Here is an 18,018-nt window from a genome sequence, read left to right as displayed (position 1 = left end):
GATAGAATGCAGTGGTCCGTATGATAGCTAGATACTTTTTACCAACGGCAGTCGCTCTTGGGCAAGAACAGTGTGTAGGAGGCTGGCCTGGTTTGTAGTGGGTACCTAAGTTACTTACACCTTATACCAGGTCCAGTTATCTCTTATTAGTGAAATGTAGCCAGTGTCTAGAAGCCAGGCTCTCTAGGGGTAGTGTGGATGAGCAGACAAGGCCTAACTAGGAGATATGCAAAGCTCATGCAATACCACTGTAGCCGCACAGTACTCACACACATGAAAGAAAATACTCAGTGTTACAAAAATAAAGGCACTTTATTTTGGTGACACAAATGCCAAAAATACCATAGGGACTATGCTCCCTTAGGAGGTAAGTAATACACAAATTATATATACTAGTATGCAGAAATAGCTGTGAAAACAGTTAGAAAACAGTGCAATTAGTGAAAATCATAATAGTTAGAAATGGGCCTGGAGGAACAAAAACCATATACTAAGAAACTGGAATGCGCAAGTCGGTTTCCCACCTCAGCAAGTGTATTGTGTAGAGGGGCACTGGGAGTATTAGAAAACACCAAAGGTAAGTAATAGAACCCACTGCAGAGCCCAGGAAAGCAGGAGTAAATCACAGTAACTTTCCTAGAACATACAAGAACACGAGAATAAAGATATTGCAAGAACCAGAATAGACTGAACGACACCAACAATGAATTCCTGGACTTTAAGACCAGTGGAAGAAGGGGACCAAGTCCAAGAAGCACTGAAGAGTCCAGGGAGAACAGGAGCCCCTGCTAACCCGGATGAAGGTGCAAAAGAAGAACCACAGGTAAAGAACAGCAGTCCGTACTGCACCCAAGAATACAGATGGGGGTTCCTGGTTGGTGCAGAAGATGTCCTACGCCGGATGGATGATTGCAGTCTGGTCTGCACGACTGTATTCTGCCAACAAGCCTTGGCACACGGAAGAAAATGGTGCAGCGGAAAATGGTGCAGCCTGGAACCAGGAGTGACCTGGTGGACTTTACCCAGGAAGCGGAGTCAGAGGGTGCTCTCAGCAACTCATAGAGCCCTCAGAAGACCAGGCAGCATGCACAGGAGTCCCACAGCATGGGGACAAAGAAGGTGCAAAAGGAGGCCCATGCAGCACTACACAAAAGGATCCCACGCCGCCGGAGAACCATGCAGGAAGCTGTGCATCGCAGGAAGGAGTGCTGGGGCTTGGAGCTGTACAGTGGATGAAGACGTTTGTGGAAGGATGCCAACAAGCCTTGGCGACTTCAAAACATGCAGTGCACAGGGGTTCTGTCTTGCATGGGGAGGCAAGCTCTTACCTCCACCAAAGTTGGACAGTTGGACATCAGGACTGTCGGGACCACTTCAGTCCACCACCCGTGATGCAGTATCCATGCAGCTCATCAGGAGAGGGGTCCCACACAACAGGTCGTTGTTGCAGAGGGTGGCCTGCTGAAGCAGGGGAGTGACTCCTTCACTCCAAGGGAGATTCCTTCGAGCTTCTGGTGCAGACTGAAGACAGGCTCTCACCTGAGGATGCATGAAATCATACAACCAATGCTTGCAAAAGCCTTGGGGTATGATTCCAACATGTTTGATACCAAACATGGCCATATTCGCAATTACCATTGTGAAGCTGGACATAGGTGGTGACCTATGTCCAGTGCACGCGTAAAATGGCGTCCCACACTCACAAAGTCTGGGAAAATGGTCCTGGAGGTAGTGGGGCACCTCTGCTAGTGCAGGGTTGCCCTCTCACACAGGTACTCTGTACCCAGCCTTCAGGGCTGGAAGGCCTGCAATAAGGGTGACTTATAAGTGACCTGGTGCAGTGTAAATGGCAGTGAACAAAAGAAATGCTGCAGCCCATAGGGATCCCCTGAAACCCCAATGCCCTGGGTGCCTAGGTACCATATACTAGGGACTTATAAGGGGGCACCAGTATGCCGATTTTGGGTGAAATACTGAGTTATCAGTATGCAGTGATAAAAGTTAGAGGAGAGAGAGAGCATAATCACTGGGGTCCTGGTTAGCAGGATCCCAGCGAATACAGTCAAACACACTGACATCAGGCAGAAATCAGGGGTAACATGCCAAAGAGAGGGTACTTTCCTACACTGTGACCACCAAGAATGCTGCATATTCTGCATTAAGGAACAACAATCTTCATTCTATAGCAAAGTCATTTTTACAAAATTCAACCAAAGGATTCACACACAAATTGTGTTAATGCAATTAAAGAGATAGTTATACAAATGAGATAAGGGTGTTATAATAATAGCTACGTTTGGGACATCCTAGCTTTACCTATTCTAAATTCAACTCAACTCAATGCAGTCATTTCAGAAGTAGTGTTCAGAGGTGCATTGCAGTTCAACAGAATATCAGACAGAATGTATATGATTTCTATTGTCAATTTGGACTGGCAATAAAGTTTGAAGTTAAAATACATTTTTTCTGACCTCCAATGTAATTCATCAAACAAGTTGTGGTCAGCCTTGATTTGTGATTGCCAAATTGATGTGGAAGTATACATTATATTTTGAACCAATGGAATGAATCTCTTGAGGACAGCAGACTGTATCCCAATTTATTTAAAAGGGGGAGAAATGTGACCCACGTTACTACCCAAAATATTTTTGATGGGATACCAATCTGCACTTGTAATAATGTATGTTTAAATAAATTTTTAATGCTTGTAAAATATAATTTTGTCTTTTCAGCAAGGGAATCATAAAAAGAAGGGCAGATATTTACAAACATTCCCGGTAGTACTCCTGGAAAGTTGTGTCAGACACAGGTTTTCAGGCGCAATACTGGAAGTGTCATGTGACATTTTGCAAGGGCTCCTATTGCCCATGTGCGGGGATCTCACCACAGGGAGGGTTTGAGCCTCCTCCTCAAACGCACATTTTTTCTCCATGAGGATAAACATTTTTCCTACACCCCTACTAAATCTGAGGGTGATGCATTTCAATTCCCTACTGCTTCTCAACCTTCCTTTCATTGTGGAAGGGGAATTATTTCAGTCCTTGGCTGGATTAAATCTATGACATCTGGGAATAGGTCAGATTGAGGTTTGGACGTGCCCACAAACGTGCATGCGTGTTTGCATTTCCAGTCTTCCAAGGCAAGGCATGCCTAAGAACTTCACATGCCTTGAATCTGTACATTTCTGCACCCTGATATTGAAAAATTGATTTACACCTGTCAGGAACCTAAATTCCTGGCAGATGTAAACGTGGTATTTTAACCATAAACAAGTAGGAATATTGGATGAAGTCAACTACCTAAGTCACTGAAGAGGTATGTTCTTGTCCCTGATGTGAACATCCCATAATCTCTCAATCTCTCCCTAGTCAATGTATTTGCTACCACTTCATATTTCTTCCTAACTACTGAGTGCATAACTTCCAAGCCTAATATTTTTGTAATACACACACTACTCCTGTGCTTCTCTCCCGCGCTCTATGTTCTCTCCCAGGTGTGCTAATAGCTATCTCTCTTGTTACCAAAATCGCCTGCCAAATGTGCTGCTTTCTACTACAGGTGCTTCTCTCCCTGTACTGTTATGCTCTCTCCCTTTTTCACTTTCCTCCCCTGATTTATTATTATTTTATTGCTCTGCTCATCAGTTCCACTGTTATCCAAATATCCCAGTGGTCCTTTTGTCTATCCTTTTACATCCTATAGAAAATGCATTCTCCCTACTCCAATGACATTTTTTATTCACCAATCCATCTTTGATTGGAAAAAAATAATGCATACATCATAACACATGGGCACGCCTACACAATAATGCAGCTGCATCATCGCAACTCTTTTTTTTCTTTTTCATTGATGCTGCAGAGCATTACCAAAAAAGCTGCTTGCTGATGATGTACAGTTTCTCCAAAAGACACTGGCAAAGAAAATAGGTCCCAAATGTGAGACTTTTGCTTTGCTTGTTAAATCATGTTTGGAAACCTCAGTCCAGGGAACAACCGTGTGCTTTCCCTAATGCCATTCTTTTCTGGCCACCACCCCTGTATTTAAAGTCAGCCACAGGAGGTCGTAAATAGTGGCCTACCTAATCAATATTCATTATGAAGAATGGGTTGCGAATCTCTGTTGCAAGAGATTCTGTGATCTGACATATTAGTAAATAGGTTGCATTACACAATTGAAGACTGGTTGTAAAAACTTGGTGGGCAATTTGCAACCACTTTCTGTGACCAGTATCCTAGTACTTTGTACAGTTTATCCTGAATGGTTGAAAATATGTATAATATAGCCCTCCTTCTCCCTTCACCAAGTCTTTGAAATTGCTGAAAAAATCAGCTATAATAGGTTCTCAGTGAAACAACGCAATTCAATAAAACCTACCATTACTTAGATGGTAATGTAGCAAAAATGTTTTGATGGGATGTTTTTACCTATAGGTTTAATCCGCAAAATATGTTTTAGCTGAAAAACTGTTCTTTGCAAACCCTGTTTTGCTGTAATGACCACAGCTGACAAATCTTTAAAAATCTGTCAAGCTTCGCAAACATTTTTGGGGGAATCTTAAAGACCCATACATTTAGTGTGAGTGCTTAATGTAAGCAAGAACATCGAATTAAGTTATGATCATAATGATTATCTCAGCAGATATTTCTGTAGCTTATTGTCCTGCTTTTCTTTCACAGATCCCACATTAACTGTAAGAGCTGACATCACTGGAAGATACTCAAATCGGATGTATACCTATGAGCCACAAGACATGCCATTATGTAAGAGCTGAAGCATTAATTCTTATGTTTTTTCACTGTTCTCTATAGCTAGTTTTATGCTTCATTGTGTCCTTTTGCACAGATCACTTTCACATGTTAACTTTTTAAATATTGACTGCTACTTTTAGAATCAATCTTTATCTTGGGTTCTTATCTTGGTCAGAAATAAATAAATAATTACATGCGTATATTCTCAGTATAAGACTTGAAATGTGTATATTAGCAGTCAAATAAACAAATATTAAAGTTTCCAGTCCTCAAATACTGATCCAGATAAAATCATAAATTTAGTTAAAAATAGGACCATTAGAAAATTGAAATGTTTATAGTTCTTCTGCTGCTAACGAGACAATATAATGTTCCTTAAATGGGCCCACGTTTTTACTCTGCAGTAGCTGAGCAGTGACAGTATTGGCAAGAACAACAAGCATTTGTTATGCAATGGGTCTTGCTCGAGTTAGAGCTATTGGTGCTGTAAATTCCTAACTGGACTTTTCTTGCCACATAACTTGAAAATGATAAGTAAAACAGTTGACATAAGTGATCCGATTCAAAGCGCCACGGCTGCCATGAGCGCAAAGGAGAGATACAAAAGAAAAAAGAAGTTGGCTCGCAGTCAAACGTATCGGCAATCATGCAATTAACAATGTTAATAAACAGCTTATTACTATCTGAGGATCTGATTGTTTTTTATATGTCAATAAATTTTCATGTGAAGAAGTTAGAAACAAAGGTATTTAACCAGAAGCACAGCACAGTGCTGTGTAGTGAGCAGAAGTGTAACAAAAAAATTATTGTGAGTATCGGGCGGTTGCTAGTCTTTGCAAATAGATTGCAGCAAAGATATATAAACAAAATAAATAAAATAAAAAATGTGTTCATAAATGAGTGCTAAAATGTAATTTCCTAGCCGTAAACACTTTGTTTGAACATCAGTTACTGTATTACAGAAATAACATGATGTCTGTAGAGTTGTAATGCATAGAGGAATTTATATTCATTAAAAACTATTGCCAGATTAATTTGATCAGGCCACATTTATTTACCTGGTGTGGCATGAACACAGACACACACTGAGAAACAAGCAAATTTTCTGTATGCTATTTTTACCAGTGTATCACAGCTGATTTAGCGACTGGTAAACATCGCTGTAAATTAGAAATATAACCACTAAAGAAGCATTAAGATTAGAGGGCAATCTCTGAATTTGAATCTAAATAGCTTCAGCATTGTCCAAGTGACAGTGACTCTCTAAAGATCATGAAAGAAGATGTCCATAGATGACCAAACTTCCACCTTAACTGAATAGCCCAACACCCTGCAATAGCATTTCTGATCTTTTTGTTCTGACCCAAGGCATACCTTATTACATTTCCTTTGTCTTACTAAGATATGCATTACTCTTTCAGAGTGTGCTTGGAGAGGTTGCATTTAAGAATTTATCACCCAATAATATTAGCTTTCAGACCTCCAATCTGCAGGCCACGAAAACAAGAAATGGAGAAACTGAACAGCAGCCCCTAATATAACAACCACCCTCTCCCAAGCCCACTGGCGGGGTAACATTATATTATTTTCTAATAGGTGAGGGCTCTATGTTAGTTAGGGCCAGATGTAGCAAGCATTTTGCATGGTGCAAACTGCAAAAATCGAAGTTTGCGCCATGCAAAATGCACATTGCGATGCTCATTCACAATTTGCAAGTCGGTACCGACTCGCAAATTGTGAATGCTACTCGCAAATAGGAAGGGGTGTCCCCTTCCTATTTGCGACTCGCATCACGATGCTAAATTGCTTTCTGACCGCGAATGTGGTCGCAAAGCAATTCACAGTTACCACCAGTGTCACACTGGTGTTAACCCATTCGCAAAAGGGAAGGGGTCCCCATGGGACCCCTTCCCCTTTGTGAATGTTGCCCAAAATGTTTTTTCAGAGCAGGCAGTGGTCCAGTGGACCACTGCCTAGTCTGAAAAAACGAAACCAAATGGTTTCATTATTTGTTTTATTTTGCAACACGTTTTCCTTTAAGGAAAACGGGCTGCAAAATAAAAAAAAACTGCTTTATTTAAAAAGCAGTCACAGACATGGAGGTCTGCTGTCTTCAGCAGGCCACCATCCCTGTGAGTGCAGGGACTCGCTATGGGGTCGCAAAATGTGACCCACCTCATTAATATTAATGAGGTGGGTCTTTGTGACCCCATAGCGAATCGCAGACGTGTCTGAGACACCGTTCTGCATCCAAATTTGCGAATCAGAAATTGCGAGTCGCACCGACTCGCAATTTCCGATTCGCAAAATCGGAACTTCCTACATCTGGCCCTTAATCTTCTCACTCAACCCTCTGTAATGTGTGAACATGCTTTCGACTTCTGAATGAACCATCTGTTTGTTGGCTTGCTATCTACAACACATTTTTTTTACGTACTGCCCATATAAATCTAGTGTAAACTAACTGCCACAGAAAACTGTCCGAACCAACAATATTTTCTTCAGTGGATATTTTTTTTCATCAGATTGAAAAAAAATCACATAAAGCTTTGTCCCAAAATATGAATACGTATAAAGTCTACCAGACACATGCTGTTGAACAGTATATTTATTTTTAGGTAAAGGCTAAAAGACAAAATGGACTTTTGCTTTCTGCACTATTTTTGAGGGAAAATATATGCATAACCCACATTACTCCTGATTGGATTTTACTAGTTTATGAAAAATGCCATTTAGTTTTCCATTCTAAAAATGAATATAAAAATGAAAATTGATCTAAAAATCAGCCTCATAAAAAATTACAATTCTAAAATCGGGTTTGATGGAGCAAGTGCTCCTATAATGCAACTTGGACACTTCGAATCAAAAGTGTCCATATTGAGGCAGTGGGCCCCAGTCAGCTGACCAGACCCTGAAGTTGGGCCCATTGCAGTGCAGACCGAGTTCTGGCCCGGAGAATGAAAATGAAACCTTAGAACTGAAGAAAAAGCAACAACAAAAACAAGCTTTTGAGGAGAGACGTGATGACTGCACTGCATCGCGCTGTGTAAACATCTGAAGCGAAATTGGAAAATAAGGCTGGAAAAGTATTTTATTTTTAATTTTAACAGAATGAAAAGTCTTGCAAGCATTCTTGCCTCACTTTTCAACTAGCAGAGCAGCCTGAGAACATTTATGACCCTAATAAAGGAGATAAGCAATGCCCTGTGTGCTATGTCATGAGTGCTGGCAGGGAGGAGCCCTGGAGAGAGAGACTCGAGATGAGATGCGAGGCTGAGGAAGTTTCACATCATTGCTTCTAGGTTTAGCTACATTCTACCAGAAAGGGCATATTGTAGCTTTCGTGAGCAGTGAGCTAAACGTGTTTCTTTTGTAAAATAAACTTATTTTAGGAGCCAGAGGAACAATAGGACAGCACTGGAATAAAGCCAAAAACAAATGTCAGCGACATGGGAGGAATGGAATGCTGCAATAAAACACAGGCAGCCTAAAACACTCACAGTGAAAGGGGAGCACCAAAGAAATAACAAAAATAGGGGGTCATTACAACCCTGGCGGATGGCAGCGAACCGGCGGTAAGACCGCCAACAGGCTGGCGGTCTTACCTTGGTGTATTATGACCATGGCGGTTACTGTCATGGTCAACCGCCGGTTCTCCGTCCCGCCCGCCAGGGCGGAGACGACCGCCGGGTAGGAGACCTGGGTCTCCAGCCCGGCGGCCGTCAGTATACCGCTGGCGGTATTTGGACCCGTCTTACCGCCGTGGATTTCCAGCGGTTTCAACCGACATGAAATCCATGGCGGTAAGCACTATCAGTGCCAGGGAATTCCTTCCCTGGCACTGATAGGGGTCTCCCCCACCCCCCACCCCCACCCCGACTCACTCCCCTACAACCCCCACCACCCCTGCCACCCCCCAAAGGTGGCAGGGCCCCCCTCTCCACCCCGACCCCCAACATAACATTACTCACATACACCGACACGCATGCAGGCACCACCAATACACACACGCACACACCCCAACATACATGCCTACATCCACACACACAGTCAGACATGCACACCCACATTCAAACACACACGCACACATCCATACAGACATAACCACAGCCATACACGCACTCATTCCCATACACACAACACCCCGCAAGCATACATGCACGCACACACCCCCTCTACATATACACACGCACACCCCAATGCACGCACACAACACACAACACCCCCCCACCCCCTCCCCTAATGGACAATCGACTTACCTGGTCCGTCGATCCTCCGGGAGGGGACGGGAGCCATGGGGGCAGCTCCGCCGACACCACACCGCCAACAGAACACGTGATTCGCTGGACGGTGTTCTGAGGGCGTGGCGGTGGAGCAACCTCCACTTCCCCACCGCCGGCAAGTATGGCTGTTGATGGCTCTCCATCGGAATAACGACGGAGAGCAGCCAACAGTCATAATACGCCGAGCGGCAAACCGCCTGCACAGGCGGTCTTCCGCACGGCGGTCCCTCGGCGGTCTTGCAAAAAGACCGCTGAGGTCGTAATGACCCCCATAGTCTGTTATAGCAACAGATAAAGAAACCAAAGTGGAATAATACAGTAGTTAGTCACTGCTCTAGAACAGAAAAAGAAGGCAGAAAAAGAACTGACCACACTGCAACCAACAAATGAAATCGCTTTAAACCATAAGAAGTATAGTAAAAGTGCACAAGGTCGAACAATTGCACTCAACCTAAAAAGAAAGTTAGCATATCTCGGTCCTAAAGATGTCATTTCATGGCTACAGAGCAATATGAGCTTCATGGTGCTTGTATAGTGCACTGCCATTGGTTTTACTAAAAAAACTGTGGCACAAAAATAAGACCAAATTAGTCTTACAAAATTCTGAAAGGTCAGACAATGCTAGGGACCACAATGTGGATCTTAATGGTTTATTTCATTGTGCATGTCAGTAAGCAAAAAACATGCTAAAACAGAAAAGGGTCAAGGAAGTGCAAAGAGCAAGACTTTCAAATTCAAAATATTAGATGTGAAAAGCAATAAAAGAGGAGGTACAGAGACTACAAATAACAGGATGGAGGGGCAGAGAAAAGAACAGGAAAAAGGGCAGGGAAAAGGGGTAGGAAGTAGAGTGCGAAATAAGAATAATGATGAAAACCCCCAGGTAAATAAATGGACTTGACCATCTCCCCCCAAAAAACTTAATGTCACCATTATCACTAAAAAAACTATGCAAATGAATTGAAAAAAAACTTCAGACAGATCATCATAACACAATACTGCACATCTAGTCCTGGAATTTTATTAAAACACATGATACATTGCCAAAAACAGTTGAAAATCTTTCAAAGTCATGGTAAATTTGCATGTGAACATCAAAATAAATTTTGGGATATTAGGATTGGCATGTTACTTCGAAGACCTTGAATAGATTGCACGTAAATTATAGTTAAGAGATACCCTAAGGGAGGGAAACCCAAAGAACATTTCAAACTACCACAAAATAAAAACACAATTTCTTTTTACTCATTAGTCCTCAGTGTAGATAATTACATAAAAGTTAATTATGAGACATTAATACTCCAGTGTTAAAATCTGTATTACAGGAATAATGGCTCTTAGAATAAGTGTGTGAAAAGCTGAAGATATTGCTTGCCCGTGTTTATTTTGTTTTCTAAAAAAGCTAGCACTGACTAACATGTTAAACATATGAATGTTCTTACGTTATTTTGTGTCTCTATTTCTTGCAGTGGTGGAGAACATGCACAAAGCCAGCCGTCTTGTTCAGACTGAGCTTTAGATACACCATGGAAGATCTACCTAACCTCTGAGAGGTTCAGAAGGACAAAGAAGAAATGTTGCCAAATGTGAAACAGATTAATACTGAGCATTGGTTGTCATGACTTCATTTATAAGTATATACATGATACATGACTCCATCTTTCCCCACAGAACAACTCTTTGCCCTTTTATTAGAATAAATCATATTTCTACTTATTCAAAAATATTCATATTACACTACTTGGGCTACTAATTATACAGAAAGTTAGATACATTTAATTTCCCTATCCTATGAGCATCACAAAGGAAATACATCTGGCTTGAATGCACAGCAGAAAATTAATGTATAGTGCACTGTTGAACTGAAGACCAACAGCACTGAAAAAATTAACCAATATGATGAAATGGATCCTTCACATGTAACATGTCATTCTTAATGCTTATGATGTCATAGCCACAGGAGATTACATGAGACCCCGGCTTTACCTTACCTTCCTCATCCTTCTGCCATGTACAACTGAACGTTCATAAGTGTCTCTTATTCATCCTTGTGACTTGAATAAATGTCTAATAAAGGCAATGTGTTTTGGAATGTTTTCTTATGTAACAAATCATTAAATACAATTCATAACTAATTTATTAAAAACTGAAAATTAGTCATTCTACAATGAAAGAATGGAGTTAAGCCTATTTTGAATTACACAGTTAGGTGTAAAATGCAAATTACAGTTTCACAAGTCTTTCCCCCCAAAGATATTTTTGGGCTACTGCACATCCACATCACCGTTGAGCAATACAATTATTTGATTACAAATAAATCATACATTTTAAATTCATACAACAATGTAAAAAAGATTCAATGTTTTCCATCGTTATAGCACAATCTCTGTCTGGATAATGGGGACCGTGGGTCACATACAGAGAAAGTTTTTATGGGTACATACAATCCGTAGCAAAACCATTTTTATACAAATGACCTGAACCCATTTAGAATTCAGCACATTTTTACCAACTCCTAAAATGGGTTTGGGACTCCATACCAAAATCGTATTTGGAAGCGGTGTGTTGGGGGACATACTTTCTAAATAGCATCTGAGTTGAGTTGGTTATTCTTTTACAAAAGAGAAGGGGTCCCGTTGAGACCCCTTTTCCTTCTGAATGATACAAAAATGTTTGTGGGGGAGTAGGCAGTTGTCATCTGCCAAATTCTGTCAAAAATGTAAAAAAATACTTTTGTTTAAACACAGCACTGTTTCCTTTAAGGAAAATGACTACCCAAAATAAAAAAGTTTTATTTAATTTAAAGGCAATCACAGATATTAAGACCATAGTAGGCCACCATCTCTGTGATGCCCTCCAATGAGTGAGTCCTAATTTGGGCCATCCTTTCACCAATATTTATGAGGATGGTCAAATTGTGACCTGCTCCAAATAATAATTTTATAACTGACCTTTTAGTACATAGTGCCACATGTACAAATGTCAGGTTTTGCAACTCGCACATTGCAAGATTTAGTGATTTGCATTTTGCGAGTCCCAAAACCTGATGTACAACAGTTTCTCAGACACTGTTTGTGATTCACAAATGGGTCGCAAGGGACCTTCCTCATTAATACTCATGAGGCAGGTCGCAATTTGCGACCCATTTGGGAATGGCCACACTCAGAGGGATGGTGGTCTGCTCAGGTCAACAGACCACCATGTCGGTAACTGCTTTTGAAAAAAAATGTTTTTTTTTAATGCAGGCCATTTTCCTTAAAGGAAACTGAAAAGTTTGTTTTTAATTTTTTAAGAGTAGTCAGTGTTCCATGGGACTGCTGCCTGCCCTGAAAAAATGCTGATGCTCCTTCCCGTTGGGGACCCCTTCCAGTTTGCGAATGGGTTACCACCAATTTGAAGTTGATGGTAACTATGATTGTTTTGTGGCCACATTATCAGTCGTAAAACAATCATACCTCATTAGGTCTCTGTTAGGAAGGGACTCCCTTGGCACCTTCCCATCCAAATAGCGAGTCACAAACCCATTTTGCGTTTCGGTAATAGGTTACCAAACCACAAAATAGGATTTTGTACATAGGAAAATGTTTTTTTTGGGCACAAGTTTGCAACCAAAAAAAAGGTACATGCATGTGGCTCTTAGCAGCATAAAATTATTTATTGGTAGTAGAAAGTACTGGTTGAAAACTATGACCAGATTTTTGCACCTGGTTTAAGGCAAATGAGGCCCTATGTGTGTTAAGGAAGTGTACTAATACATGATCAATTGTATATTTACATTCATGGTATAATGCAATAGAATTGAGAAATCACTTTTCACTGTCTCACAGAAAACATGTTACAATAAAATGACAAAGGAAGCAACTATAGTAATGATCATGAGGATTAACCAGTGTGATTTTTATGTCAATGCAAATATTTGATCTCTTGTATTCTGGATCTTGTTGAACATCTTTGTTTATGACTACAACACATGACAGAAGAGCATAGTATAAACTATTGATACAGAATCATTGATTGTACAATGTACATCATGACCCATTTGACACTTTCCCACTCATGAAAAATGGCCATTGTGACACTCAGCAATAGTAGTACATAGCATATTATACTATTCACATGTAAATATTCACTCCATGACAGTGACAATAAAGGTGGCCCAATAAAGCATACTACTTGGAACAAGAGTATAAGTAAACAGACATTTGTTACTACTGCTCAAAAGTGAAATCACATGTTTTATTGCAGTATATTGGAGATTCTACTTAAATTCGTCTGGATACTTATCCTCTTCATTTTACTGCCCTCACTGTGGGCATATGCAATGCGACTGGGCTTGAGGCCAGATAAAGTAACTGTTTTTATAACTAAGGCACATGAAAGAACAACATAGCTTAAACCATACATGCAGAGGTGCAGAGTACTACACTATTTTTTACTAGGGTTCAGGAATGGAGGGACAGTGTGATTCACTCAGAAATGTGCCTCCCTTCAGTCATGGTCCCTTTCCAAACTCAACAATGGTAATAAACAGTATATTGACTCTGGTCACCTGTATATATACTTGCAGTCTCCAGTAGGTAGTTATAGTTAGGAGCTGAGGCATCATGAGTTTGGAGGTCCCAGGACCATCAAACATGCAGTGGTTGTTGGACTACCACAATCCTGGAGGAGACTCTCAGTGGGTTGGTGGCAGTCAAAGCTGTGGTCAGCCATGGTGGTGCAGAGTTCGGCATCGCAATGCTGATAACGACTTTCCTTTCAACCAGCCTTTTAATGGCGGGGTTCCCACCATGAAAAGGCTGGCAGAAAGGCAGAGTTGAGGTCACAGGGGGACCTCTACAATGCACATGACCATGTCCCCCTGCCAGCACCCTCGGAATGCACACTGTCTGCTATGACAGACAGTGGATATTCCAAGGGTGCTGTGCGGCAATGGCATGGGCCTCGGCTCCTGCAGGCCTCTGAAGTGTTTTCAATAGGCTGACCAGTGTAAGCCTCATAAAATGATGTTTCCACCCCAGTGTAAACATTGAACTAGAGCAGTGGTGAGGCATTGGAGTTGTGGCGGTTCAACCAATTACTTTGGTGCCGTTTGCACTAAATTTTCAAAACTAATACCACAGTCGGATCAGCTGTTGTCCTCAAAGTTTTGGGGTGATCGGTCAAGAGGGGGCCTAGAAAAAGGTGAGTCCCAAAAAGCATTTTGCCAGGCATTTTTCCATAGAGATTTTGAACAAGACTACAGCGAGAACTGCTGGACAGAATTACACCAAATGTGATAGAATGCGCGCTTTGGTCCTGAAACCACATTTTATTTAGAATTGGTGTAAATCTAATGAGTAGTTTTAGAGATATTAAGGGAAAACTAACATAGATATCTAGGGATGCAGATCCTCCAGGGATCCAACAGTGCCTGTGGAGGTATCTGATTGGCTGCCAACACTTCAAGCAGGAAGCGTTGGCAGCCATTTTGGGACTCTGTTTCAGTCAAGCCCCAAACCCAAAAAAAGAAAAAGGAGCAGGGTACGAATACTCTAGCCCCCTAGCCTTGGTCCTGGGGTCCCATTGGGATCCTGACAGGGCAAAAACCTTTTTCGACAAAAACTGAAAGAAGAGTGTTTTCTTTCGCTTGGCAGGAGCTGTCACCTCCCGCCAAGCAAAGACAAAAAGATACATCCCGAGGGTGGGCACCTTCTGAGGTAGCAGGAACCAGCCCTGGGGGTGGTGGTGGTCCACAGGTGCTTAAACGGCTCCAGGAGGGGGGCAGTGTGGCCCCCTCCTATATTTCATTTGCTCTGGGGAGGTGGTGGTCCCCAGGGTTTGGTGGGGCTGCATAGCCCCCCCTACATACATTCCAATGCATTTGTCCTGGGGAGGTTTGCAGTTCCCAGGAAACGGCGGCCACACAGGCCTCCCTGCATACATTTGAAAGCCCGGAGAAGGGAAGGTGGTGGTCCCTAAGGCACAGGGGGATATGCAGCCTCCCCCCATATACATTAGAAAGCATTTGTCCTGGGGTGGTGGCAGTACCAGAGCTGCAGGGGGCCACGCGGGCTCCCCACATACATATAGCATTCACTACCCCAGGAAGGTGGCAGTACTTGGGGTGCAGGGGGCTGCACAGGCCCTGTATACATTAGAATGTATTTGTCCCAGAGAGGTGTCAGTCCCAGGGTGCAGGGGCCACACAGGCCCCCTACATACATTAGAAAACACTTAGGGTCATATTTATAGGCCCCTAGCGCCACATTAACGTCATTTATTTTGACGTTAATGTGGCCCAATGAGGCCAAAATCCCCGCGCAGTATTTACAGAGTAGCGCAATGCATGCATTGTGCCACTCTGAAACCCTTTGCGCTACATTATGCCTGCGCCAGGCATAATGTACGCCAAGGGGGGCGCTCCCCCATTAGGGGAGCCAGTAAAATGGTGCAAGGATATCTATGGGATTTACTTTTGCTATTTATTACTGCACTTTTAATTTAACACCCGCTCAAGAGCAGGCATTGAAATGGGCCTTCCATTATTTATAATGGGCCCTTATGTACTCTGCAGGACCACATCAATTGCATAATAAAAAATGACACTATTGCCCCCTACCCTGTGCCATGGTGCGCCGTATTTTAAATTGTGGTGGTTGGGGGTGCTAAGGGGTACAGCGCTACTTTCCATAAATCTGCCCCTTAGCACATACATGTCATGTTCACTGCCCTGGAGAGGTGCGGTCCCCAGGTGGCGGGGGCGGGGTCATGTGGGGTTCCCCCCGCATACATTAAACATTCACAGCCAAAAGGAGGTGTGGGTCGCAGTAGCACAGAGGGCCATGCGGGGCCCCCTGTATACATTAAAGATTGATTGCTCAGAGGAAGTGGCGGTCCCCGGGGCTTCTGAAAGCCCTGGGAGAAGGGCCCATACACACACCTCCTTTCATGAGCCCCAGTGGCCCTGGGGCTTAGCCCACCCGGGGGGGGGGGCAAAGCATTAAGTAACACGGGAAACTGCATTTTTTTTTAATTCACTGAGAAATCTGCTGATCTACCTACCCGGAACCAAGGCTAGGGGATTTGGGTAAACATACACTGCCCACCTTTCTTTTTTTTTTTCTACTTTTTTTTGGGCTTCTGCTGAAGCTGAGTCCCAAAATGGCTGCCAACACTTCTTGTCTGAAGTACTGGCAGCCAATCAGATCTCAGCAGGGGAGCTTCCAGGATCCCCAGCAATAGATATACAAACTTATTTTTCCTTTAATTATCTTGAATACTACTGAACAGATTTACACCAAATAAAAACAAGCATTTGCAATGCAATGGGTCTTGCATTTACTTGAGTTGGAGCTATTGCCATCGTAAATGCATAAATTAACTTTTTTTGCCACAATAATTGGTCAACCCTGCCATAATTGTTGGTCCTTTTAGCCACATAATTCCACTGGTCCTGCATATAAATAAAGGGCTAGTAGGCCTACTGGAATATTTTTCCAAACACGGCCCTTAAAACACAAATTACTCCCTGGAGAGAAAATAGTTTTATCTAGTGGAAGCTTGGACTCCTTATAAGGTAGTGCAGAGGATTAATGTTTCTGGAGAGATAACCTACTTTTGTCTAATGGAAGCTTGGACTCATAAGGTAGCGCAGAGGGTTAATGTGGCTGTTGCAAACAACGTGTACTAGGCAAATCATAAAGTGCATACACAAAGGAACATCCATGCTCCACCCATGTAAAGTCCCCATGACATAAGGCAACACAAGGTAGTGCTACTTTGTTTCTTTTGGGATATAATCCCACACAAAGCCATACAAATCTTGATTTGCATAGGTTGGTAAATCCCAAAATGGATTTTGGGTCGGGCTGCAACACAAAATCTTAGTAAATCTGGGCCCTAATCTCTTGGATTTTTCCCTCTGAGGCCCTCATTCTGGAGACTGTACTCATGGCATCAGTCCCCATCTGAGTGGAATGGCTAATCTCACATTCTATCACATGCAGGTTTATGTGACCAAACGCAGATTACAAGATGTGCGGTAATGGATTTACTCCATGGCGATATTTCCACAGTGTATTTCTGCCGATGGACCTAAATATTAACATGTGCCTTAATACCTCTGGTCATTGCATGACTAATTGGATATATGGACCTGGTCTGTGGGCATCTTGAAAAATATTCAAAATATGAATAACTTTCAGTTTTTGTCAATTGCTATTCTTAGATTAGAAATGGTATATAGTACTTGAGATCAATACAACTGTTTACATTGATGCTTAATAAATTTGCTATTATTTATGATTCTAATTGATTTCAACAGTAAAATTATTTTGTGATATCCACCTCAGTTTTCACGTTGACGAAGAGCTCTTCCTGAAAGATATTTATTTGCCTGGCAGATGCAACCAATTTTACAAAACATAGATTTTTTCTACACTGCAGTTGTTGGAACTAGACTGTAGACACCATTGTTACTTTAAGTGCAGAAAGCAGCACTACGGTATTGGAAGAATAGAAAAGTACAATGCAGATTAAAGCTGCAATTAAAAAAAAAACTATTAATGTGCAAACTTTCATCAAAGTGTCTTTTTCAATATTATACCTTTTGAAATAAGCCACTTGATCTGCGCTAATATCCTTCTTGGACCGCCCCTCCATGTTGACCCTTCTAGTGCTGCAATGTCCTTTTGTCGCAGTGGTCCCTTCTGTGCAGCAGTTTATTGATAGGGGTTTTGGCTGCTTTGGAGAAGGTTTAGCCATCCTGAAAGCAGTGGACGCTGAAGGCATGGAGTCATTAGTTTTCTATTCCCTTGGTTTGCTCTCGCTCGTTTTGCTAGGTGCAATGGTGCAGTCCAGCGGCCAGCTGGCATAGTACTACAGAGCGCAGACAGAAATATTACAGTGAATAAGGCACTCAGCGCCATTAATACTCAGGAGACAATCTGATTATACAGTTTCTTTCACCGAGAATGCGCTCAGCTAGAGCTGATGTTGAATCCGGA

General features: G+C 42.1%; 1 protein-coding gene across 2 annotated transcripts in view; it reads left to right on the top strand.

Annotated features, from left to right (window-relative positions):
- Positions 1–11,111, top strand: part of LOC138262083 (anterior gradient protein 3) — a 67,806-nt gene extending 56,695 nt beyond the window's left edge. For both annotated transcript variants that reach the window (XM_069211814.1, XM_069211813.1), the window contains exons 7-8: positions 4,677–4,760; positions 10,501–11,111. In XM_069211814.1, the coding sequence (XP_069067915.1) occupies positions 4,677–4,760; positions 10,501–10,550 (134 nt within the window). In that variant the 3' untranslated portion in view covers positions 10,551–11,111. The remainder of the gene's footprint in view (positions 1–4,676; positions 4,761–10,500) is intronic.
- Positions 11,112–18,018: the final 6,907 nt, after the last annotated feature.

Source organism: Pleurodeles waltl, chromosome 10 (assembly GCF_031143425.1).
Source record: "Pleurodeles waltl isolate 20211129_DDA chromosome 10, aPleWal1.hap1.20221129, whole genome shotgun sequence".
NCBI lineage: Eukaryota > Metazoa > Chordata > Amphibia > Caudata > Salamandridae > Pleurodeles > Pleurodeles waltl.
Note: the sequence above shows the minus strand (reverse complement) of the source record. Positions and strands in the feature narration are given on the sequence as shown.